This window comes from Macrobrachium rosenbergii, chromosome 2 (genome assembly GCF_040412425.1).
Source record: "Macrobrachium rosenbergii isolate ZJJX-2024 chromosome 2, ASM4041242v1, whole genome shotgun sequence".
NCBI classification, from domain to species: domain Eukaryota; kingdom Metazoa; phylum Arthropoda; class Malacostraca; order Decapoda; family Palaemonidae; genus Macrobrachium; species Macrobrachium rosenbergii.
In genome coordinates this window covers 73313625-73341306 of record NC_089742.1, presented here as the reverse complement: position 1 = coordinate 73341306, position 27682 = coordinate 73313625, and the positions used below count along the sequence as shown (strand labels likewise).

Genomic DNA, 27682 nt, shown 5'->3' with positions numbered 1-27682 from the left:
GTCTGTTTGTCTCCTTTGTACGTACGGAGCATTTGTAGAGTTATGTATAAGCGTTGTGCAATCAATAATTTATTGTGTATGTTAGTTTTCACCCTGGGTCGATACAAAAATGGTCTTTCTTGTGTCCAGAAATTCACGCATCAGTCTACGAAGAGAGGAAGCAGGCAAACCCGGAAAGCCATAAGAGGGATCTCTTTCTTCTGAATGTCTAAGTTCTCCTGAATGTCTGAGTTACGTTGTCTAAACGTAAATCTCCCCAAGAACGAATTCCGTAAGGAAAATGCTCAAATTCATCTCTTGTTTTTCTCATTTTCATCGTCATATTCGGTTTTCTTAAAAAAAAAAGTGGTTGATTCTGTTGTATGTTATTGGTGGAATGATAAATGGATTACTTAAAGTTCGTATTAGTCCATGGAAAAATCATGACGAAGCTGTCAGTATATTTGCAATTTTTCATTTGTTTTCCGAAACGGTATCATGTGAACAGCGCTTCCCAACGAACGCGATGCAACTCCCATCGTTGCGTTACATCAGAGACTCGCAGTTGCCATTCGTGTGAAAAGCTCAATAAAAAGACTATCGTTTTCGCGCTAGAGGAATTAAAACTTAATTGTTTTCATGACATGTTATAGAACGTATATCTTGTTCGTAATAGTAGTGGATAAGTTTGCTTACTTTGTACGTTCAATATGTAAGTCCTGACTCATAAGGAAGGAGGAGAGTGAAGGTTGGCAACTTATCGACCTTCTAAGCTGACAGGCGATCTTGCTTTTGTTTACGTCCTCCATAGGATAGGAGCCAACGCCAGCGTCCGCGTTCGTTTTAGCCTGGCCATTGTGATGTGACAAAGTGGGCTGCGTTGAAAATGGATTTGATCGTGGATGCTGTGCAAGTGGCCTCTGGAATTGGTGCCTGGAAGAAATTCCTTTTCAAAACGGAAATACGAAAGCGCCCCTTTTTCTGGTTATTTCTAGAAACAGTCCTCTGCCTTTCATATCCATCCTAATTCCTTTCTGATGCGTTTATCTCCATTGCTACTGCTCAGCGTGAAACTGCACAAGAAAAGAACATGATTAACGTTCTGTATTCGTCTTTTACCTCCATAGTGGCTTCTTTAATAAAGTCTTTGTGTACGAAATACAATACAGTCATGGTAGGATTTGTTATCCTGTCAGCCCGATACATTCGGATTTCAGTAACTGGTTCATTGACTGTTAACATGTTGCTTGACGTCTGAGATACCATCATGTTCGTGTCAGGTCCAGAGAAACCTTTTAAAGGTATTGCACTACACGTTTACAAAGAGGTGAAATGAGATATTATTAATGAAAGAAAATTATAATTTCAACCTTAAACATCGACGTCAGTTATATATATATATATATATATATATATATATATATATATATATATATATATATATATATATATATATATATATATATATATATATATGTGCGTATATGTATGTGTACTGTATATATAAATACATATATATTATATTTGTTATATTATGTTGTATCAGGGCTTTAATTTCTCACACCGTTGCACTGTGTAACAGGCTCCGTTAAGATGTGCATTTTGGACTAAAAAATCTACTACAATCTTATTCTAGTCGCCGTCTTCTTAGTAATATTAAAAAATTCTAAATTTCAACCGTTATTTTTATATAACAAATAATCATGAGCTGTAAGGATACCCCATACTCTGACAGGTCTCTGGCCAGTCTAGTTTCCTTGTCCCTTATTGAGAAGCAACCTGATTTTAGCCGTTTGTAGATTTTTCTTCTTTCCTTTTTAATTGTCAAACACTTTTTCTACTTTTAGAGTTTCGTAAGTAAGACACAAGATGATTTAACAGCATAAACAGACGTGCCCATTGTGTTTCGTTTCTTCTCGACGTGAAAGGCAAAAGACTCCACATTAGCAACTGGCTGTCGGACCAGTTTTCCTACGCATGTTGTTAAATGATTAAATGCTCACTCTTGTCATGAAGGAGAGGAGACGGTCTTATCGACGAATTGAGGCTGTGTCCCTGTGAATGATGGATGACCATCAGTAATTATTATAAGATTGTTTCGCCATTTGCACAAGGTATATTCTGATTATGATAAGATGTAGTATCGATATTTTGTTTTCCGTAAACAAGGTGCATGACATCCTTAGGCACTTGTCCTTCGCAAGCCGACTTGTTTTCATTAGACATCTGTCAAAGCGACAGGAGGACTGAAGTTATTCTAACTAGGCTGAGGACTGGTCACTGCCGACTGACACACAAGTTTCCTTCTTGATGGTAGCAGTGCTCCAGCGTGTGTTCACTATGATAGCCCTTTGACAGTTCAGCACATTTTGGTTCACTGCACCAGGTATGCTAATGAGAGGCGGATGTGGTAAAACCATAACTGAAATTTTAGGACACAACATTGATGTTGGCCCTGTTTTGAGTTTTTAAAGGCTTACGGTTTTTATGAACGTATCTTATAGTGTTATATAGATATGTCTTTTCTATCTTATTTACGGCATTTTTAATTCCATTAGAGATTAAATCTCTTTGATTTTACTTTTTTTAAGATTGACCTTTAGAATGTCTATTGTAAACTCATTACTTAGTATATCATTTCCATTTTCATTCATTCTCATCATAGCCTTGAATGACCTATGGGTCCCAGTGCTTGGCTTTATGCCTAAATCAAATATTCCATTCCATTCCTTTCCACGTCTGTATCAAGTGATACTGAATGCAAGAAATGGTTCCGAAGTTGAAAATAATCCCAGAGCGCGGGCTACGAGGACTCCCTTCCTATTTGCAGTAATGATGTTATCTGATAACGAAGTATCCCAGGTTAAATACTAAGTCTTATTTTAGACTGAAAAATTACATGTTGTCACTATTAGGAAAAATCACTCAAATTGCATAAGTACATAAATAAAACGTATGGGTGTCTGGAACAGGAAATGGCACCATAGATGGCAGTTATGAATTCCGCACACAGTTGTACACGAAACTTAACTACCGGCCATACCGGAAATCCTCGAAGCGAACAGTTTTTTATGTCGAATGTCAATCACTGATGAGACAGCAATATTTGAGGCGACATCTTTTTTTATTATTGAGTCTTATTAACAGCACTGGTGTGTAATTACTTGAAACAGGGTGGAAAAGACCTTTTTGGCTAAGCTTATCTATTGAAATTGAGGTCCTACTATTTGATACGCATTTTGTTATGGAAATTAACATTTCTATGAAGTTATTTACATTTAAGATAGCAATGGCGCAGTGATATAGTCTCAGCGTCCGCACATAATTAGAGTTTACGATTGCCATTTGTTTCCCGGCACCTTACTACCCTTCAGTCGAGTCATGACGGCACCTGGCGGATAAACAGTTTGGTTTGGTACTGAGAGGTTCATCCTTTTCTGGGCATTAACAACCCCAAAAGAATTTAATTTCTCGTATTTTTTACTGAGGGCCGCAGCTCTTAACAACATTTGCGTGGTCAGACATATAATGTTGGGGTTGGGGATGCTGTCCTGATGCTGCTTTATCTTTCAACAAAATGTCCATATTATTCGTGGTGCATTTCTCACAACATTAATAGCCGGTCGTGTCTGTACTTTCTTTTATTCTCTCGTTTGGTACTGGCAGCTGCATTCAGATTAATTGAAGACAGTTGTTTTTGGCCAGTGTGTCCACAGTACATGCCTCTGTATCATCTATAATTGACAAAGTCTATAATTGCATCAACATCCTTTGTCGGTTATTTTTATACAAATTTACGTATTCAGTTTTTGGACGACGGCTTTGTTTTTGTGTCAATAACTTTACCTATTTGACGTAGTGAGAAATGATGAGTGTATGCCGTTACATTGTGGTATAAAATTGCTAAAGAACAAAGACCAGAGCTAAACCAAGCACGCATTGGAAACCGAAGAGATGTTATTTAATCGCAAAAAGTTGCCTCTCGGTTAGGTAACAGATCTCTGCCGTCTGGACCGCGCTGCCCAACACGTGATGCCACTCGTCGCTCTCCTCCCTTGTCGTCGTCGTCGTCGTCATCAGCGCCGAAGAGGGCAGCACCACAACTTCACATGATATAAGCACTGCTGGAAAGGCCATATTTATCCGGTTACATGCGTCTCTCTCTCTCTCTCTCTCTCTCTCTCTCTCTCTGACCAGCTACATATTGAGCCTGGAACATTGTTGCAGTCTCTCTCTCTCTCTCTCTCTCTTTCTCTCTGACTCTCTGACCAGCTACATATTCAGTCTGGAACATTGTTGCAGTCTCTCTCTCTCTCTCTCTCTCTCTCTCTCTCTCTCTCTCTCTCTCTCTCAGCTACATATTCAGTCTAGAACATTGTTGTAGTCTCTCTCTCTCTCTCTAACCAGCTACATATTCAGTCTGAAACATTGTCGCAGTCTCTCTCTCTCTCTCTCTCTCTCTCTCTCTCTCTCCCTGACCACTACATATTCAGTCTGAAACATTGTTGCAGTCTCTCTCTCTCTCTCTCTCTCTCTCTCTCTCTCTCTCTCTCTCTCTCTCTCTAACCAGTTACATATTCAGTCTGGAACATTGTTGCAGTCTCTCTCTCTCTCTCTCTCTCTCTCTCTCTCTCTCTCTCTCTCTCTCTCTCTCTCTACAGTTCAGTCTGAAACATTGTTGCAGTCTCTCTCTGGAACATTGTTGCTGGAACATTGTTGCAGTCTCTCTCTCTCTCTCTCTCTCTCTCTCTCTCTCTCTCTCTCTCTCGTCAGCAAAGATGCAAAGGTTTTAAATTAAAGACAGAGACTTTCTCAACTGTTGAAACTGAGTTTGGGCTTATATGTGAACATTTTGTCAACCAAATATGGGTCTTCTGCCAAGTGCGACGACCTTTCGTATTAGCTGTTAGAGATGATTTCTTTGTTGGCCATCGCATGCGGAACGGTTGCGTGGTAAAAAGTTATTACTGAATTTTCATGAAATTACAAATAAGCATACTATCATACTATAAAATCGGATGCGACAGTATCGGAAGCTGTTATTTAGAAAACTCTGCATTTTCCAAGGAAAGAAAATAGTAAAAGAAGTGTTTTCATATTGTTCATTTTCACATTCGTATTGAATTTCACTTGCATAATACAGACATCATAAAGAAATAAAATTTGTGCTTACTGCCACCTGGATAGCAAGATTGTCTTTAGAAAAATCTATTAATTCAATTGTATCACCTATTTGTTCTCCTTGTTATAGGTCCCTTGTACTGTGTATCACTCCAGAACGAATGTTCTGCTTGAAAAGCGTATGCATTAGACCTTATAGGAAATTAGGTTAAGTTGATTTAAGCTTTAAATCACACTCTTATTTTTTGGTATTGATAAGTGTTGATAAAGAAAAACTAAAAAGATGATCAGAAATGGAAACGGAAAAGAAATGTCGCATCTTGTGGACCAAAGTAGTTTAGTGACGCTCAGACAAAGGGTTACTTTGACTCAGTTGCATCACATAACGAATAAATATGAATAGAAAACTTTGTTTTGGAGACCACACATAAAATCCTCCTCTTCTCGAAGTTGACGTTTCGCGGCTGATGCGAATGTCCTTTTCTTATGAGAGGGGGACGAATTGTCTTGGGCAGAGGAATGTTAGCCCAGACGGCCTCAGCAGCCTTGTACCTGCAGACGACCAACAGCAGGGAATTGCGAATTACCCGTCTCAATAATAACAATTCCCACGAAGCAAAGGACAGGAATGTGAAACGGAGTGCCAGGCCCAAAATCCAAAGTTCACACTGTCACCAACCTCCCGCAGATACTTGTAAACGTCCTTCAAGCGCACCTTTCGACTTGCCTCTTAGTCTGCAGTGGGAGCAGACCTTGGCAAGGTGCCGCAAGTCGAGTGTCAGTAGTGTATCGTGGATAGGTTCCAGCGTCTGCTCTTTGGGCCAGAGGTACTGGAACGCAGACGAATGGAAAATAAACCCGTGGAAATCTTTAGAAGACTGGACAACGCTGGAAAATTGGACTCCTGAGTGGCTGAAGAGCAAAGATTTGGGAGAACTCTGGCGGGTTTCGAGGGAAATGGGGAGTGAGTGGTTAGATCAGGAGTGGCAAAAAGTGAAGGACCTACAAATACCTGGAGGGGATTGGTTCGGAATCAATGAAAACATCAGAGACGGAATGGAACTTCTGCCTCCATCTTACCAACAAATTCAAAGGTAAGTTTGTTGCTTGGCGCTTTTTAGGATTCCTCACGGAACTAATCTGGTTTTTCATTCACATATTACATCTCTTCTTTCATCTAATGTGTGTTTCGGAGATAACAGTGGTTTTTAAAGTATTAGAATTCTGTTTTGACATATGATGTGAAACAAACATTGTTTTGCTGTCAAAATAAACACTGGCTCAATTTCTACAGTCAAGTAGACTTAATAAACTTTTCAGCTAGAGAAATAAACTTTTCAGTCAGAGAATTGCCGCGTATCTGGGTATCAGATTGACGGGTGAAATACTGTAAGGTCTGAGAGATATACTAAGAGAATGCGTAATCGTAGTTTATGATACAGGAATCTTATCTCTGACGGGCTTGGGAACTTAGCTGTTGCAGATGACTAAAAGTAAGGAAGTAACAACATATCCTGACAAAAAGATAGAGATTAGGAAAAGCGTGTCTTTCTACAAAATTAGAACCCTCATTTCAAGCAGCTATTCAAAAAAACACGTGTGCCTTCTAACGCTACATTCCACTCTAGAGGGAAAGAGACTGAATTGGAAAGAATATATATAAACAACAAATTATGAGGTCATAGTATGAACGCGAATAAATACGCCAATTTTATTATACGACTATTCCGTATTGAGCTATATTTATATGAATATTATATATATATATATATATATATATATATATATATATATATATATATATATATATATATATATATACATATATACATACATACATATATATATATTGTATAAATATATTTATACATATATATACTGTATATATATAGATATATATGTATGTATGAATGTATAGCGTGCGTGTGTGGGAGCGCGCGTGTATTCTGTGTTAGTGAATATTCAGCGCATGCATAAATCATACCAGCGTGTGCGTGTATATCCTGCCAATGTGATGATCATAGTATGAACGCGAGTAAATACGTCAATTTTATTATACGACTATTCCGTATTGAACTATATTTTATACGATTATATATATATATATATATATATATATATATATATATATATATATATATATATATATATTTATATATATATATATATAGATAGATAGATATATGCACACACATATATATATATGTACAAATATATACATTATATATTGTATATATATCTATACCTATATATACTATACATATGTATATATAGATATATAGGCTATTTGTATTATGTATAGCGTGCGTGTGTGGGAGCGCGTGTGTATTCTGTGTTAGTGAATATTCAGAGTATACATAAATCATACCAGCGTGTGTGTGTGTGTGTGTATCCTGCCAATGTGATGAAGCAGAATTTTGGTCTTAAGAGGTAAAAATCTCACCATTTTGCAACTAGAGAGGAGAGCCTCTTCCTAAGCAATTATTATAGTTTGTCAATCTGTGCACACTACACTGTATGGTTGTGTGAGATACAAAGAAATGATTCCCTTGTGTGTATGTTGCGGTGTATTCTGTTTTAGATGAAGTTCAGAAGACAAATTTGAAATCACGCTCTGGAAATCCATTTCCCTGTTTATGTCTCTGATGAGAAGTACTTAATAATAGTAATTAAGTTTTCAGTCACATTGGAATTTTACTAAATATGCCGCTTTACTTATTCCTGTTGGTGAGAAATGTTCGAATTGGTTGCATAATAAGTTCGTTAAAATATGGTGACCAAATCAGGTAAACTCTCTCTCTCTCTCTCTCTCTCTCTCTCTCTCTCTCTCTCTCTCTCTCTCTCTCTCTTAATTCCAATATGATGTGACTCAATAGGAGAATTCGCCTTCATCTGGGCGTAGACTTGCCGTGTGATTCGTCATCTTTAAAAATTGTTCGTTATTGACACTTCAGCGCTTTGGGCTTCTCTGTCCTTCCGATGGATGTGCATTCTCTCTCTCTCTCTCTCTCTCTCTCTCTCTCTCTCTCTCTCTCTCTCTCTCAAGTTCGGCGGACGGCTGTCACACCCTGGTCACACCCGATTCCCTAGTCAGAGTTCCCGGTTTGATCTCTAGAGGGGAAGGAACAGAGTTGGAAGCGTTTTGTTTAAAAAAAGATGTTGCCCTAAATAGTGTATGTTGTATGTAATTTATGCATGTAGTGGTCAAGTCAGGCAACAGAGAGAGAGAGAGAGAGAGAGAAAGAGTTGCAGGGGTAGGCGACACTGTGCCAGTAAGTACTATAATGCAACTTTTAACACTGGAGGGACCTCGACGAAGTAATCCTTGCCATAACGCGTTGAGGTAATACATATGCTCTTTGTCTCTCTCTCCCTGGCCACCATCGCGTAAGGTCGTCCATATACCGTGTATAACTCCTACTCTGACGCACTAGGAAGACCAAGTCAATATCCAATACCGAATCCATTTCCAAAAATGCTATAACGTCAAGGCCTTTTTTATTAGATTTTTCTTCACTTTATATCTCTGGCAGTCTATCGAATGCTCTCTCTCTCTCTCTCTCTCTCTCTCTCTCTCTCTCTCTCTCTCTCTCTCTCTCTCTATACACGCTGAGCACATATACTCATCTGTTGATAACCTCATGATTTCCTCTCCTTTGTAGAAGGGACTTCTATAATAACAATAACAAGCTATGAGAGAGAGAGAGACTTTTTATACTAGTGCTGAATTGTTTTGTGTCTTTTCTCACTTTTTGAATTTGATGAAAGTTCTTCTGCGAATATTCCGTGAATTTGTTTTTGATAGCTGTAATTATTTTATATTTCTACAGTATTTGAATGTGTGGATTAAGAGGAAATGAGCAAAGAAAGGCCTAAAGTCATAATAGACAAGCGAGAGTAACCCATTTCGTCTGAATTTTGGAAGCAACGGAAAGATGGTGGCCATTTACAAAGCTGATGCTTCCCTTGTAGGAAACTGATGTTTCCCTTGTAGGAAACTGATGCTTCCCTTGTAGGAAACTGATGCTCCCCTTGTAGGAAACTGATGCTTCCCTTGTAGGAAACTGATGTTTCCTTGTAGGAAACTGATGTTTCCCTTTGTAGGAAACTGATGTTTCCCTTGTAGGAAACTGATGTTTCCCTTGTAGGAAACTGATGTTTCCTTGTAGGAAACTGATGTTTCCTTGTAGTAAACTGATGTTTCCCTTGTAGGAAACTGATGTTTCCCTTTGTAGGAAACTGATGCTTCCTTTGTAGGAAACTGATGTTTCCCTTGTAGGAAACTGATGCTTCCCTTGTAGGAAACTGATGTTTCCCTTGTAGGAAACTGATGTTTCCCTTGTAGGAAACTGATGCTTGTAGGAAACTGATGCTCCCCTTGTAGGAAACTGATGCTCCCCTTGTAGGAAACTGATGCTTCCCTTGTAGGAAACTGATGTTTCCCTTGTAGGAAACTGATGCTTCCCTTGTAGGAAACTGATGTTTCCCTTGTAGGAAACTGATGTTTCCCTTGTAGGAAACTGATGTTTCCCTTGTAGGAAACTGATGCTTCCCTTGTAGGAAACTGATGTTTCCCTTGTAGGAAACTGATGTTTCCCTTGTAGGAAACTGATGTTTCCCTTGTAGGAAACTGATGCTTCCCTTGTAGGAAACTGATGCTTCCCTTGTAGGAAACTGATGCTTCCCTTGTAGGAAACTGATGCTTCCCTTGTAGGAAACTGATGCTTCCCCTTGTAGGAAACTGATGCTTCCCTTGTAGGAAACTGATGCTTCCCTTGTAGGAAACTGATGCTCCCCTTGTAGGAAACTGATGCTTCCCTTGTAGGAAACTGATGCTCCCTTGTAGGAAACTGATGCTTCCTTTGTAGGAAACTGATGTTTCCTTGTAGGAAACTGATGCTTCCCTTGTAGGAAACTGATGCTTCCCTTGTAGGAAACTGATGCTCCCCTTGTAGGAAACTGATGTTTCCCTTGTAGGAAACTGATGCTTCCCTTTTAGGAAACTGATGCTTCCCTTGTAGGAAACTGATGTTTCCCTTGTAGGAAACTGATGCTCCCCTTGTAGGAAACTGATGCTTCCCTTGTAGGAAACTGATGCTTCCCTTGTAGGAAACTGATGCTTCCCTTGTAGGAAACTGATGCTTCCCTTGTAGGAAACTGATGCTCCCCTTGTAGGAAACTGATGCTTCTCTTGTAGGAAACTGATGCCCCCCTTGTAGGAAACTGATGCTCCCCTTGTAGGAAACTGATGCTCCCCTTGTAGGAAACTGATGCACCCCTTGTAGGAAACTGATGCTTCCCTTGTAGGAAACTGATGCTCCCCTTGTAGGAAACTGATGCTTCCCTTGTAGGAAACTGATGCTTCCCTTGTAGGAAACTGATGCTTCCCTTGTAGGAAACTGATGCTCCCCTTGTAGGAAGCTGATGCTTCCCCTGTTTGAAGCTGATGCTTTCCTTGAATGAAGCTGATGCTCCCCTTGAATGAAGCTGATGTTTCCTTGAATGAAGCTGATGCTCCCCTTGAATGAAGCTGATGCTTCCTTGAATGAAGCTGATGCTCCCCTTGAATGAAGCTGATGCTCCCCTTGAATGAAGCTGATGCTTCCTTGAATGAAGCTGATGCTTCCTTGAATGAAGCTGATGCTTCCCTTGTAGGAAGCTGATGCTTCCTTGAACGAAGCTGATGCTTCCCTTGTAGGGCACCCAGCGTATTCGCTCTATGTATTTTTCACAGGTCACTTTTTCTCGACTTCCGACTTTTGTGTGTTCACTCATCGCTCAGACAGTGTTGAAGGAATAGTCATGTTTGAGACTTCATTCTATGCTCTCCATGGAGGGAAAATGTGCCTTACGCAGCAAGTTATGTTATGCAATAGCTTTTCGTTTTCAGAACGCAAAACCTAATATGAATATTTAATCTGTGTATTTACTTTGTTTTTAGGATTAAACTGTTCACGCAAAGTTGAGTGAAGACTCCTGTGCCAAGCAAGTCAAGCAAAAAATCAGACGATATTTCAAGTTCATAGGTCATTAGCCAAACTGAGGTGACGCATCTTTTGATGTTAATAACATTTGTTCGTTTGTCCTACTCACAAATTCCACCCAACAACCCTTTATACCAATCGGAAAATGAAATGGGAGTTTCTTCTTATAAGAATAGCACTTCTTATATAAATATCTTTTAATATTGTCTCGTAGGCTATGTAGGTTTCAGTTCTTTTCTTTACTCGGCGCCTATCTCCTCGCATCATTCTTTTAATTGTACAATACCAGTATGATGCCACCTCACGGGCTCAAATGTTCGTCATCAGGGAGGCCTAAGAATCGCCGGGACACACTTGTAAATAACCGTTCATCTACCTCTAAATCACCTGTAGACTCAACTTTTTATGTTTATACCATACTATAAGCAGCGAGAGGTTACGACAAAAATCGGGATTTGGGTGTCGGACGTCGAATTTTAGTTAGTTGTGTATTTCGCTACGTAAACGTGTTGCCGACGCCAGACGTATGAAATTTTGAAATCTTCACACCTCTAAAGCGGTAAAAAAAAAAAACACTGGGGTAAATGGGCGTCACTCGCATGTCGTGATGTTTGACGTGACTGGCGCAGCGTGCAGAATGCATTGTAATCACATATTTTCCAGTCAGCCAATTTTCCATATTTTCCTTAATTTGCGGTACAGCAACCTCTCCTGGCAGGCAACAAGAGAAAATCCAAGGTCACTGGCTGAAGCAGTGCTGTTTCCACAGTTGATAATATGAGGTGTAGCAGTTTTTAGTCGCACCCCTCAGTGTATTTTTTCGTTATTTTGTGCGGGTTTCGTTCATATTTTCCCACCATGATTTCTGTTTCATAAAACGTTGCTTCAAACTAAGGGACGACATGCGGCCAGTTCAAACAATGCAAGAAACACGTGTTGACTGATCTGTAGCGTTGCTGGTCAAGGTCAAGGCCTTGAAAGGTGGGTGGTGTTGGAGCCTGTGCGGGAGATGTACACGTGGCTGCTGTACAAAAGAATCCTACATTTTTGCGAAATGAATTAATAGAAAAGCGTATTGGTGCAACTAAAGAAACTGGTGATGAACATTTTTCGTTATCACATCTACAAATGGGACATATTGCAAGTGTATGAAGTGGACCGGTAAATGTGGGGTAGTGGTGCTTTGCGTACAAACGACCTGGTTTTGACTGCAGTTATGCATTTAAGTGTGAATGTTGTGACAAGGTACTTCTGAAAAAAGTAAAAGGCGTGAAAAAAATGAAGGAAGGAAAGTTTTGGGAAAAAATACAATGACACAGTAAGTGGATGACATGGATTTTTTTTGCTATGTGTAATATACAGCTCTTAAGGGCATTAGAAATAAATTATTTTCAGGTATTTTATATCAAAAGTGTTTTCCAGTGTTTTTTTATAATAAATGGCAATTTTCATGTGAAAATGATCATCCCTGTGTTAATTACTCAAATATCAATGTTCCCTGAACTTCGATCGCAGATTTCTCAAAACCTGTTTTTTTAGGTGTGTGACAGCACTTAAGTCCTAATAACTTTTTTACTTAATGGTGAATTTCTAAAATTCAAAAAGCATTAGAATCTACATACGATTTAGAAGTATGTACATGGTGATTTTTTTTGTTACTTACAGTTTTAAATTTTTTTATTTACATGTTTAATGTATATATATACATATATATATATATAGTATATATGTATATATATATATATATATATATATATTTTTTAAAATCAACAATAACTATTAATATTGCCAATATAAAAAAAAACTTCAAATGAGAAATGAAGATATTGGAAAATGCTATAATTTGAGGCAGAATATATATATAGTATATATATATATATTATATATATATATATATATATATATATATATATATATATTTGAAAGATTTTATTAAGACTTGAAAATGTTAATAGAAATTGATAAAAATAGTAATAACTCACAAATCATCCAGCCAATTTGTATGAAAATTTTCATGTAAATATCTTTAATTACCCTTAATACATGCAAAAAGTTTGAAACAAATTGAATGATAAATAATGGAAGTTACTGTTAAGTGATACCTCCCCCCCTCCCAGCCTTTACTTTGTGAAATACCACCTTCCCTAATCTTTTCCTTAAAAGCACAACTGCCCAGTAATACTTCACCTGATCCTTTCCAAATCTCTCACTATCATCACAACTCGCGCTTCTTTTTTACAACTCCCCTAACCAAGTTGGGAGGAGGCTTCGTTTCACCTTCATATAGTTCTTTCATCCGAATATTTTTGAAACCGGTGGACAGAATTTTGTGGGACTTAGCAGATGTATTCATTAACTGACCTTCTCGAGGTAATTAACCATTTTTACGGTCTTCCTCTTGTTTTTTTTTTTTAGTTTTCTGTAAAAGAAAACTATTGAGATGGCTATTTGTCTGTCCGTCCGCACTTTTCCTGTCCGCCCCCAGCTCTTAAAAACTACTGAGGCTAAAGGGCTGCAAATTGATATGTTGATCATCCACCCTCCAGTCATCAAACTTACCAAATTGCAGCCCTCTAACCTTAGTAGTTATAATTTTATTTAAGGTTAAAGTTAGCCATGATCGTGCGTCTGTCACCGCTATAGGTGCCAACAACACATGCCACAACCGGGCCGTGGCTGAAATTTTCATGGGCCGCGGCTGAGAGTTTCATACAGCATTATACGCTGTACCGAAAACTCGTTTTCGCCGAAGAAACCTCGGCGCATTTTTTACTTGTTTTCTCATTTCATCCAATTCTCGGCAGAGAATTGGGAATTGCATTTCTGTTGATGACTGAAGCCTCCGTGCAATATCTACCTTCGCTTAACTTTGCCGTCGTTGTTTTCTCTCATTCTCAGGGTCTTTGACCTACAGTAATACTGATGGTCACCTTGAGAGCATATATGTGACGAACCACTGTTTAAAGTAGCGTCCAGTACCGACAGACACACTGCCACCTGTTTTTCTACCATTCTGTCCATTTTCTTTTTTATTTAATGATGATATGTAACATCTCTGATCTATCGATATATATATATATATATATATATATATATATATATATATATATATATATATATATATATATATATAGTTACTAAAATTACTTGATCATTCCTTAGAGAGGTTACAATATCGGGAGCAAACTTGATAAAAATGTAATTCCTAATTTCTTTGCTTTAGATTCTAATTGTTTTAGAGGCTAAGCACTATGTAGTTTTAATCCTTCACTAACTGATGTATTTATCTAGTTTTTCTTTTCAATATACTCAGTTTACCTTGAAGTCCATTCATCTCATAAAGACTTTTTTCTCTCCCGCTCTTCTGCTTGTGCTTTGCTCTTATTTTTAAGAGTATTCTGTGTGATCTAATGAAGCAGCGACCTCCCAGACAGTCTATATTTAGATGATTAATCTGGGTTTGAACTTCACCGTGAGGGTCTCTTCCCATCTTCAAAAATGCTGTGGAAACCTTAGTTCCCTGTTTGTCCCGAGAAGGGTCCTGAAACCTAAGTTTTTCAAGAGCTGCTGTATGGTTTCCTTCCCGGGGTGGCTAGTGCCGTCAGTGCACCTCATGCGGTGCACTGTAGACATTACTTAGGTTCTTTGCAGCGTGCCAGCGGCCCCTAGCTGCAAACCCTTTCGATCCTTTTGCTGTACCTCTTTTCATATTCTCTTTCTTCCATCTTACTTTCCACCCTCTCCTAACATTTGTTCATAGTGCAATGCGAGGTTTTCCTCCTGTTGCACCTTTCAAGCCTTTTACTGTCAATTTCCGTTTCAGCGCTGAATGATCTCATAGGTCCCAGTGCTTGGCCTTAGGCCTATATTCTATATTCAGTTCAATTTATTGTTTCCTTCGAGTAAGACACACAGTTGCCCTTTGTCCTTTTTATTCATGTTTGTGCTTTAGGTAATTGCCACTGCTCCTTCATTCCGGCACAACACAGTGCTGCAAATACTATTTCCTCGTTATCCATTTCACAAGTGATGTTTACGAAGAGCAGTGAGGTAGTAGTTAGCGGCTAGCATGACTACGTGAACATTGTTGATACTTTGCTGATATCTCATATTTACGTGCACCGTAAACTTCTGTTATTTTCATAGTTATTTTATCCCTGTTTATACACTGTGAATCGTCCTTTCACTGTGCAAGGTATTTTCTTCTTAACCAAATTAAGACTCATCTATTTCGTGAACATTCTGTTCTCATATTTCGACCTTTTCTCCTTGCAAAGGTTTTCGTCCACTCACAAAGTATTGTTTCCACACATTCACTCCAGTTCTCAAATCCACGTGCTCCACTTCTAAACTGCAATATCCTTTTCTTTCTTGACCATTTTGACTCCTCAAGTTTCACTCTGTCCCGAGGACATTCATCGATTCCACAAGCACTTTTTCCTTCCGCCTTCATTTCTTATATCCTCCAATCACCTGTGTCTGTTGCCCAGTCATTGTCTGTCTAATAGCAGTCTCATGCTTTTTCTTCCAAACGTTCTTTTTGTTGATTCTCAGTTCATTGTGAAATGGTAGACATCCGTTCATATTGCCAGTTGAATCTTTCTTTATAACCCAGTGCATTTTTATTTATTTTGATTTGCTCTTTTGAATGAGTCTTTCGTTATAGCCCAGTGCATTTTTATTTATTTTGATTTGCTCTTTTGTATTTTCTATTCTGTTAGCATTACTTGTTTACCAGACGATCTCCTCTTTCTCTTTTCACTCGTCTCTCTCTCTTTTTTTTCCCCTGTTTCATCTCTCGAGTATTCCTTCCTCCAGATTCCGGAAGCCCTTTTTAGTTTTCTGTAAAAGAAAATGATTGAGATGGCTTTGTCTGTCCGTCCACACTTTTTCTGTCCGCCCTCAGATCTTAAAAACTACTGAGGCTAGAGGGCTGCAAATTGATAAGTTGATCATCCAACCTCCAATCATCAGACATACCAAATTGCAGCCCTCTATCCTCAGCAGTTTTTATTTTATTTAAGGTTAAAGTTAGTCATGATCATGCGTCTGGCACCGCGACAACACAGGCCACACGGCCGGCTGAGAGTTTCATAGGCCGTGGCAAAGAGTTTCATACATCGTTATAGCTGTATTTTTCTTGTTTTACTCTTTTTTTTTATTTATTTTTCGCAGGCATTCTCTCCTCTTTTCCAGAACCTTTCTTAAGGCGGTCGTAAGAAGTATTATTTTTCTCATATCCACAAAGGATCCAATTCTGTCCTGTTCAGTCATCCGAAGAATTATCATTAATAGTTTACATAATCCTGAGATAACACTTTTTCATTTGAGATGACTGGAAGCTTTCACTTGCTTCCACTATTAAGATCTATTCGATTTCTACAGTGGTCAGTGACTTTTGAAAAATGCCTTCAGCGATTGCTGTACTGAATAAAACTTCTCTAGATTTTTCAACGTGGTAAAGAGAATGAGATGCAGAGCCGTTCCATAGAATCTTTGTCCTGTAAGAAAACTTTTAATGAAGTGCACTCACAAAAAGAAACTGGTTCAGAAAGTATAATGGAATGCAGATCATTCCAGACTCTGAAAGTGAATTGCGTATTGTGTTGACTGATGAAAATAGTTACCCTTCAAGTTAGCGATGTCCACACTAATGGCAAAGCATAATAAGTACCTAAATACCCATACCTTGAAAGTGGTTTACAGCCAAGAGGCTCTTGAGGCCAATACCCAAGCGGCTAATGCCCAAATATTGGCACAGGAAGCAAAGATCTGCGGCTCAATGACGGTCATGTAGTGAATTAAAGGTAGAAGTAATTTCTTCAACGATGGCAAGAAAATTCTACAAAGTCATGTATGGATAAGTCTTGCATAAATCTGTGGAGAAAATGAATAAATTCAGCATCTGAAAAGCTCACCTGCCGAAAATGTGATCTAACAGTCCTGGAACCATTCACTTCTGTTCTCAAAATACTTACAGATCTAAGGGTTCAGCGTCTTAATTTTCCATTGTAATTATTAATGTAACAGTACAAGAAAGCATATGTGAAGAAAAATCATAACTAAACATGTTAAAAGAACTGAACAAGCCTGATGGATCGGTGTCTTAAGAAAGGTGAATGTTAATGCTGTGTCCAGCCATCCGTGGACAATAGGGAAAAGTCTGAACACTTATAGCAATGCTGTGGATGAAAACAGTAAGGGAGTGTACTGTGCCCCTTGTGCAGGTTGTAAAAATGTCTAAATAGGGGAATCGGGAAGATCTGTCGATCAGCGATTGAGGGAACATAGATGTGCAGTAAGAAGGGGAGATATGAATAATGCTTTATTCGTGCACATATCACCTAAGGCAAAATAGCAAATTATTTAAATCAAACAATACACAAACAAAGAAGATTGTTGAGGCTGCCCTCATTAGGGCAGTACCCAATTTTAAACTTAAATGATGGTAACTATAAGTTTGACAGCTTGTCGTCCTATTACGTAACTCAAGCAGCCAATCTTAACGATATTGTCAGGTCGTCGAATATTTAACAATTGTTGTTTATAGTGGCAGTTCGGTAATGGCCGAAGGTGGCTATTATTTTTTTTTCTCTCTCAACATTTGTAACTTTCCTTTTTTTCTTTTATTATCCTGTAATCACCTGAAGCGGAGACCAGTTTGTCTTGAAACTGTAGTGAATTTAACGTTTTTAATATATTTCCTAAATACAACGGGTTTTTATTTATTCTTACAGCACGGCAAGTGTGCATATTATATTTATACTGAACAAGCAGCTGTTCTACCAGTTAATAGTACTGTATTGTGTGCGCTCTCCTTTCTCTAAAAGTGTGTATCAAAGACTCTCGTGTTTAAATTTCAATAAAAATTACTCACCCGTTTAGTGTATGCTGCAAACATGCCTCCCATACGTTTTTGATATTTAGAATGGAATAGCTTCCCTAGGCAAGTAAACGTTTTCCTACAGGCTGTCCTAGGAGTAAGAGCCCATGTGAGCTCTTAGCTGACTAAATCTAACGACAAAAAGAAGTTCTCTTGATACGATGGGACATTCCTGACTACGAGTAAAATCACACAGAATACCCTGAGATTCATCTCGACCCTTGTGCTTGTCAAATCAGGAATCAACTGCTTCTGACTTTTCCAGTTAAATTAATGTATGTTTTTCCAGTTTTGAATACTCTTTAAGGTAACAAACTTCGATCCAGCTAGCTCTCTCTCTCTCTCTCTCTCTCTCTCTCTCTCTCTCTCTCTCTCTCTCTCTCTCTCTCTCTCTCTCTTCTCTGTTGACGCTGAAGGTTCTCGGTAGTAAAATTGGTATCTCCTTTCCGAATTTTTATATTCGTGCCTTTCGTTCATCTGCCTAGTTCATTTTATAGTCTTATCTTTTCTGTTCAAGAGCTCTTGATGTCTTTTGTTGACTCGTTTTTTTTAAATAATTGCTGAGTGAAATTAAAAAAAGAGATCTTCATATTATTTTCATTAATCTTGTTGATGAGATTTAGTTGGTGAGCCCACCAAAGATTGTTGTAACACATATGGACTGTAAATTAAGTTGTTAGTCATTTTCCATGAAGTACTTCAGAAATGGATGTTTTTTATTGGAGCTTTAAATTTAAAACTGACAGAAAACAAGTAAAAAATGCGCCGAAGTTTCTTCGGCCCAATCGAGTTTTCTGTACAGCGTATAATGTTGTATGAGCTGCGGCTCATGGCACTTTCAGCCACGGCCCGGCGGTGGCCTGCCCTATAGCGTTGCCAGACGCACGGTCATGGCTACCTTTAACCTTAAAAAATTAAAAACTACAGACGCTAGAGGTCTACAGTTTGTTATGTTTGATGATTGGAGGGGTGGATGATCAACATACCAATTTGCAGCCTCTAGCCTCAGTAGTTTTTAAGATTTGAGGGCGGACAGAAAAAGTGCTGACGGACATACAAATAACCATCTCAATAGTTTTTTTTTTTTACAGACAACTAAAAAACGAGTTCTGCTTTATTTCATAGGCATTTCCTTGAATCATCAACTGGATGTGCTTGCCCGTTAGATACCTTTGGTGCGTCGCTTACGGTCTCGGTTTTCTTCAAACAAGATGCAGCCCTTGCAACCATTGCATAATCATTTGGATGATTTCTAGTTGAAATTTTTCACGAGAAAGTTGAGATCCACAAGTCCATTTCTCTCTCCTTCGAATTTCCAATGCGGTGTCATAGCCCTTCAGTTCAAAATTCCTTTTTTCAAGTGTTTTGTTTTTATTTTAAACCATTTCATTGTTTTCTCCCAATGTTGTTATCTTGAACATCACCCGAAGAACTTCATATACTCCAGAGACTTGTACCGTCATCCTACATGGAAAAGTATTGTTTTAATCAAGAAGCCGCCACTGCACAAACCAAAAGATAAAGCGACATCATACTGGTATGCTCGTTTGTTGGGGACAGGAACCCTCCATCAGCGTGTGTTACCTAAGCACCTGACTGGAGAATGTGGCGCAGGTTAAGCCTCTAATGGCAAGTTAAGAGGAAGAGGGATAACTCTTTAACGGATCACTGGAAGCCGGAGCGGGCCAGCCTGTAGAAGGGAAGGGGAGCGCCGAGAGCGAGTGCCAGTGGTTCCTTGACAGGAGGGGATTTGCAAAGTTGAGAGGTATTGGGGTGAGTGGCCGTAGATAGGGACAAAGTCCCCGAAACTCAGCAGTTCGTTCAGCCAAACACTCACTCTTTGAAGTTCGTTCCGCTAAACACTCACTCTTTGAAGTTCGTTCCGCTAAACACTCACTCTTTGAAGTTCGTTCCGCTAAACACTCACTCTGTGAAGTTCGTTCAGCTAAACACTCACTCTTTGAAGTTCGTTCCATTAAACACTCACTCTGTGAAGTTCGTTCCGCTAAACACTCACTCTGTGAAGTTCGTTCCGCTAAACACCCACTTTTTGAAGTTCATTCGGCTAAACACTCACTCTTTGAAGTTCGTTCCGCTAAACACTCACTCTTTGAAGTTCGTTCCGCTAAACACTCACTCTTTGAAGTTCGTTCGGCTAAACACTCACTCTTTGAAGTTCGTTCCGCTAAACACTCACTCTTTGAAGTTCGTTCTGCTAAACACTCACTTTGTGAAGTTTGTTCCGCTAAACACTCACTCTGAAGTTCTATCGACTAAACACACTCGAAGCTCGTTCCGCTAAACACTCACTCTTTGAAGTTCTTTCCGCTAAACACTCACTCTTTGAAGTTCTTTCCGCTAAATACTCACTCTTTGAAGTTCGTTCGGCTAAACACTCACTCTTTGAAGTTCTTTCCGCTAAACACTCATTCTTTGAGTTGTCAGAATAACAAACGCATCACTTTATTCCCAGCTCGTGAAATCAGTGCTTACGACGTTCTGTAGTGAACGAAAACGTCGAATTAAACCTAAACACCGATAACCATAATATTTTAAATGGATAAGGGTTTACTTTGTCAAGATTTAGCAATGACAAAGGAACCCATAGCATCTCGTTATTTCAGAATTTAATCGACTTTCCTTCTTAGCGCTGCCCATCCTTTGGATGTTTCTATAGTATATAGTCTTGATGGTCATAAGAATTATGTCGTCATTTTTATGTTTTGCTCATTTTTGCGAAGCCTAAAGTATCCAAATTTTTATTTCCTTGTTGGAGCCACTCTTTTCCAATGGAAATATAAGGGGAAGTAAGGAATTTTTTTTTTTTATAAATGTTTGAGCACCAAAGTTATGTTAAGTAATATTCACCCAGAGCTTGCTCTCTCTCTCTCTCTCTCTCTCTCTCTCTCTCTCTCTCTCTCTCTCTCTCTCTCTCTCTCTCTCTCATATTTATTTCCTTGTTTACAATCGTTAGCTTTATTATTACCGTGATGTGCGCCCCATAGTGGGGTAGTGCCGTCAGTGCACCTCTTGCGGTGCACTGTAGGTATTACTTAAGGTTCTTTGCAGCGTGCCTTCGGCCTCTACCAGCAATCCCTTTCGTTCCTTTTACTGTACCTCCTGTCATATTCTCTTTCTTCCATCTTACTTCCACCCTCTCCTAACAATTATTCATAGTGCAACTGCGAGGCTTTCCTCCAGTTACACCTTTCAAACCTTTTACTTTCAATTTTCGTTTCAGCGCTGAATGACCTCGTAAGTCCCAGTGCTTGGCCTTGGCCTAAATTCTGTATCCAATTCAATTCAAACCAAGGTGTGTGAACAATTATATCATTGTTACCAAGTGGTGAGGATTTTGTATGTATTAACCCGACGGCCTCGACCACGCAATGCTCAACATCTGTTTCCTCAGCAGCAGGCGGTTCGACATAGTAAGCAAACAAGTTCTATATTTTGAAAGCTTTGGCTCTTTGTATATTTGTCTTTCTGTGCGCGTGTTCTGTGTAGGCGATCCGGTTTAAGTGAGGGGAGCCAAGGCTGGCTGTAGTATCAAAGGTCATTTATATTCAGAAACCGCTAAAGTTTAGAAGGAAAAACCTATGAAAACAAAAGGGTTTGGTAATAGCGATCGATGAAGGTCTTGTACCCGTCTTCAGGAATATTAAAAAAGCCTGTGTCAATCCTTTCCAAACTTAAAGTTTATCATGAAATATCCTTCATTTTTCTAATCAAATTATTGAAATTATTTTACAACTTGGACCAAAGTTCTGCCACGACTTATCAGACATTTTTCTTTTATGATTTATTATAGGTACGTCAGTGTTAAAGCCTTCCACAATAAAAACAAGTAAAAAATGCGACGAAGTATCATCGGCGCAATCGAGTTTTCTGTACAGCCGCTACAGCATATATCTTATATCGTTGCCCGAAGCACGATTAAGGCTAACTTTAATCTTAAATAAAATAAAAACTACTGAGGCTAAAGGGCTGCAATTTAGTATATTTGATGATTGGAGGTTGGATGATCAACGTACAAATTTGCAGTTCCCTAGCCCCGGTAGTTTTTAAGATCTGAGGGCGGACAGAATAAAGTGTGGATAGAAAAAATGCGGACAGAAAAAGTGCTGATAGAATAAAGTGCGGACGGACAGACAAAGTGCTGATAGAATAAAGTGCGGACGGACAGACAAAGCCGGCACAATAGTTTTCTTTTACAGAAAACTAAAAACCACAATTGCCCCATCTCCCCCCCCCCGCGTTCTTATCATTTTTTGCTCTATTTTTAGAGTTTATTTCTTTTTAAGTGGTGGGAAGCGCTAGAAGTGGAAGGAGGTCCATATGAAGGTGATATTGTTAAACCAACTTGAATAATTATATATTGTCGGTTATTCAATTATTTGTAATCTTATTCGCTATTTATTTTATATACTCGGACTACTTTCTTCACTTGTCTTGCTTAGAGAGGTTTGAAATGGCTGGGCAAAAGTCGGATTATTAATTTTTAGTTTTCTGTAAAAGAAAACTATTGAGATGGCTGTTTGTCTGTCCATCCGCACTTTTTCTCTCCGCCCTCCGATTTTAAAAACTACTGAGGCTAAAGGCCTGCAAATTGGTAAGTTGATCATCCACCCTCCAATCATCAAACATACCAAACTGCAGCCCTCTAGCCTCAGTAGATTTTATTTCATTGAAGGTTAAAGTCAGCCATGATCGTGCATCTGGCACCGCTATAGGTGTCAACAACACAGGCCACCACCGGGCCGTGGCTGAAAGTTTCATGAGCCGCGGCTGAGAGTTTCATGGTTCGTTGCTGAGTTTCATACAGCATTATACGCTGTACAGAGAACTCGATTGCGCCGAAGAAACTTCGGCTCATTGTTTTATTTTTTTACTGACATCCGTTCTTTCAGTGACGACACATACGCGAAGGCAACAGCCCAGTTCAGAATGCCTGAAGGCCAACCACGTAATGTCCCCACCTTGTAATATGATAACGCGCAATCTAATCAGTTAAGTTTTCTCTTCTCTTCTGCTCCATCCTCACCACTATCCCGGATCCCCAGATGAGTCTTCTCCAACTATTTCAATGGAAAGCTTCCTCCTCCTCCGATCAACCCTTCTTCCCAGTCCTCCTCCACTTTATTACGCCATCTAATCCCTTGCCTCCTTCTCGGCTCTCAACCATTAACAGGTTCCACCCAAGGCCTCTTCACTCCCCCACCCTCACTCCTCACTGGGTGCAATGTAGGCATTACTAAAAATTCCTTGCACAGTCCCTTCTGCCCCTAGCTGCAACCCCTTTCATTCCTTTTACTCTACCTCCATTCATATTTTCTTTCTTCCCATCTTGCTATCCACCCTCTCTTAACAGTTATTTCCGTGTAACTACGGGATTTTCCTCCTGTTACATTTTCCAAACCTAACTACTATCACTTTCCTTATCCAGCGCTGAGTGACCTTATAGGTCCCATTGCTTGGCCTTTGGCCTAAACTCTATAATATTATAACATTCCATTCCATTCACCCTCACTCATCCTTACAACAAGCCCACACCATCTCAGTCTCGACTCCCTTATCATATCAGCAATCTTTATTGCCTCTGTACCTCTGATTTCTTCACGGTGCAGCCTCTCACGCAGCCTGATCCCAAAATCCACCTTAGCGTTCTTCTTTCCCTTCGCTTCAGCTTTTGTTTCTTCATCCTTCTTGATGTCCTATTATGCGAACCATTCAGTATCACTGATCTGATTACGGTACAATAGGTCTCTATTTATCAGTGTATTCGGCTTTCTTTTGTCACAAAGTTTCTCGTTGGACGAGTCGGTAGAGTTGTCGGCTAGCACTCTGCTAGGCCCGAGTTCGAGTCCCCGGCCGGCCAATGAAGATTTAGTGGAATTTATTTCTGGTGATAGAAATTCATTTCTCGATATAATGTGGTTCGGATTCCACAATAAGCTGTAGGTCCCGTTGCTAGGTAACCAGTTGGTTCTTAGCCACGTGAAATAATTCTAATCCTTCGGGCCAGCCCTAGGAGAGCTGTTAACCAGCTCAGTGGTCTGGTTAAACTAAGATATACTTCTTTTTCTTTTGTCACATACTACCTACCCCTGCCGCCTCCCTCCTTTCCCCCCCCAAGGTGCGTACATTCTACTTTCAACCTCACCTTCACCACCCTCCCTCCTGGCTTATCGTAGATCCTAAGTATTTGAATTCCCCTGCCTGTTTGAAGTCTGTGCCTCTTCTGTCTTGCATAAATAACCTGTTCCCCTTTCTGATTGCTGGACACCCTAACCTCACTTTTATGTCCAGCATCTAGAGTCAATAAGCGGTCAGTAATACAAAGAGTATACCACTTCTTAATTCAGTCTTTTGACTATGGCAATACACTGTTATTTTTATCTGCTGGGCGAATGTGCTGTTTCCTGTTTACGTCGACCATAACTCCGACACCGGAATTTGTTGCTAAAATAATGATAAATGCTTATGAATGTAGTGTACAACTTCCTTTTAGAGAAATATGCCAATGACAATTTAAAAAGATCATTACTTTAATTAACCTCTGCATTATAAAAAAAATCTATAATTATGCATTTACGTGATTATGCAGGTAATCGTTAAACTTATTCATTCATGTTTACATAAATACATTTGTTTGGTTCGATCCATTTTCTGAGAGGTCTGTTCACGCGCCCGTGGGTGGAGCTACACTTGCGCCACGAAGCGAATGTGTAGAGAATGATTCAAAAGGATACGTTTAGTAACCGAAAGGTTTTAACTTTAATATCTGGATGTCCCCGTTATTTTTGCAAAACTGGTACGCGATAACAGTATGGTAACCTATACGACTGAATAACTGACATAGTGACCTCCAGGGGTTTTCGAGGGCCGTTATCCAGGAATAATATTTCTCGGGGGTCATTATCTTTATGATATTTACAGTCTTTTGTTTATATTTTTACGGTCATCCCCAACGGTATTGTACTCAACACGCCGCAAAGGTGGATACATACCGGGTTAAAACCCTTCGAGGTCACTAACTAGAAAAGATTAACTGGCATTGTAAAGAGATGTGATTCATTAAAATTGAATGGCAGTAAAAGATTTAATTCAGTCAAAAATATTGAACATTATCGTAACACCAAAGATATATTTTAGATATATTTAAGAGGCAGTTTATAGTTGAAGATAATTCATAATATATAGGTTATTATGACATGACTAGTTATATATGATAAATTGTTTTGTAGTACAATAATATACGTACATCATACAAATGTACCGATACCCTTACTTCCATTAATTGAAGATGTCAACTTGCACAATTTGCGCTTTTCACCTTTTCAAATTTAGTTACATTCAGGATGCGCATTCTCTTTCTCGTGTTGGTTCGGCCAATCGGTCATTTATCACTATACTTTTTTATTTATTTTTATTTATTTGGTTACTTAAATTGCAATGATTTTGAGCGTGCGTTCGTGTCTGAGTTCCTCTCTGCTTCACCTGTCATGGAGGTATTTTTAGCTCTTCATTTTTCTTGACATTTGCAAAAAAAAAAAAGTTTAGATCAGAAAATTTGCAATATGAAATGGAGCACTGGAACTGCATGTTGACTGGAGGATTATTTTTTTGCATGTCATTATTTTACCCTCATTTTGGCAAGAGGAAGGTTGTGCTTTTTTCCTCGGAAAAGATTTCGCATGATTTATATCAGAGGCTTCGATGTTACCTATGAATATGGCGGTTAGGGTTTTCTGCAGGTCTGAAGCTTTCTCCATGTTTTCTCTGAAATTACTCACATTCCATTATGGGTACTGAGGTGATGGTCATGATGTATAGATGTTAGTACCGTTAGACTTCATAATAATGTAAGGATGCACCTTGGTGGAAGTAGTAGTAGTCAAATGTGAATGCCCCCTCTGAGTGCCAATGGCTTGGATTTCATATGCATGTCTTAAGTTAGAGGATCAGACACGGAAAAGAAACAAGTAAAAAATTCGCCGAGGTTTCTTCGGCTCAGTCGACTTTTCTGTACAGCGTATAACACTATATGATGCTCTCAGCCGCGGCCAATGAAACTTCCAACCACTGCCCGGTGGTGGCCTGTGTTGTTGGCACCTATAGCGGTGCCAGACGCACGTTCATAGCTAAACTTAACCTTAAATAAAATAAAAACACTGATGCTAGAAGGCTGCAATTTGGTATGTTTGATGATTGGAGGGTGGATGATCAACACACAAATTTGTAGCCCTCTAGCTTCAGCAGTTTAAGGTCTGAGGGCGGACAGAAAAGTGCGGACGGACAAACATAGCCATCTCAATATTTTCTTTTACAGAAAACTAAAAAAATGATTAAGGAAAGAACACCGTTGTTTGCCTTTCTTCATCGGTTTTAATTTCATCAAATTAATTTTGAAAATACTAAAAGTAAATTGAAAATTCTTATTCAAAATGACTGCTGCAAAGACATGTCAAAATATGACTTGAATTCCGAGTAGCGACATAGTTGACAGAATGCTGACGTGGCTTCTGGGATTTGGGCCAAATGAGCAAGAAGAAGAATGTCAGAAAAAATCAACAGAAATATTCAGTCAGAAACGACCGAAGGAATAATATTCTTGTTGTACACTTGAGTACAAATCCACATAGGATGAGCTGGTTCCCTGCCAGTAAAATAAGGAGACGTAAGAATATTGTTTCCAGAAGACTTCTGGAATCTGCGCTAATACCGCTGACAAATAGAAATATCATCCATCACAGTCAAGGTTGATGTGCCCGTGATCTCCTTCTGGAAAAAATGCTCGAAGGAAATTCAAAAGAGAAACTAAAGAATGTTATTAACAGCCCTTGGTAATGTCTTGTTATATTCGCTTTCTCCCATCTTGCTTTCACCCACTTCTAACAGTTGTCTCAGTGCAACTGCAAGGTTTTCCTCCTGTTACACTTCTCAAAGCTTTCTACTTTCAATTTCCTTTTCAGCGCTGAATGACCTCATAGGTCCCAGTGCTTGGTCTTTGGCCAAAATTCAGTATTTTATTCTATTCTATTCTTTTTATTTGCTCATCCACTGTGTGTTCGGTCCAGGAAAGCTGTGATTAGGTAGCCTTTCGCTTTTTGTTACTTCATGATGAAACTGGCACTTACTTGAAATATGCGCTTTTTTGGTATGCAATTTACTTAAGAACACCTTAGAGTAAAGGCGAAAGATCTTGCAGTCCATTCTTTCTCTTTCTTCGTGACCGTATATTTCATTATTATATATATATATATATATATATATATATATATATATATATATATATATATATATATATATATATATATATATATATATATATATAATATAATATACCAGCTAATATGAAAATATCATCAAGTTGATATTTCCAAGTAGCCGCCCTATAACTGAGAATATAATATATATATATATATATATATATATATATATATATATATATATATATATATATATATATATATATATATATATATATATATATATATATGAAAGACTGAGGTCGATCCTGATGTGAGTCAAATTTATATAAAATTATATATATATATATATATATATATATATATATATATATATATATATATATATGTGTGTGTGTGTGTGTATGTGTGTGTGTGTGTATATGTGTGTACTGTGTACTCAGTAACAAGGCGGTATTATTATTATTATTCAGAAGATGAAACCTGTTCTTATGGAACAAGCC

General features: G+C 38.7%; 1 protein-coding gene across 4 annotated transcripts in view; it reads left to right on the top strand.

Annotated features, from left to right (window-relative positions):
• The window catches only part of HPS4 (Hermansky-Pudlak syndrome 4 protein), a 363238-nt gene that overhangs the window by 228130 nt on the left and 107426 nt on the right, over positions 1-27682 (top strand). The window contains exon 2 of one of the 4 annotated variants that reach the window (XM_067120917.1): positions 5231-6194. The exons of 2 other annotated variants lie outside the window; for them this stretch is intronic. In XM_067120917.1, the coding sequence (XP_066977018.1) occupies positions 5587-6194 (608 nt within the window). In that variant the 5' untranslated portion in view covers positions 5231-5586. Of the gene's footprint in view, positions 1-5230; positions 6195-11860; positions 12403-27682 lie in introns of those variants that run through there. One more of the 4 variants, XM_067120949.1, reaches the window with a different exon arrangement.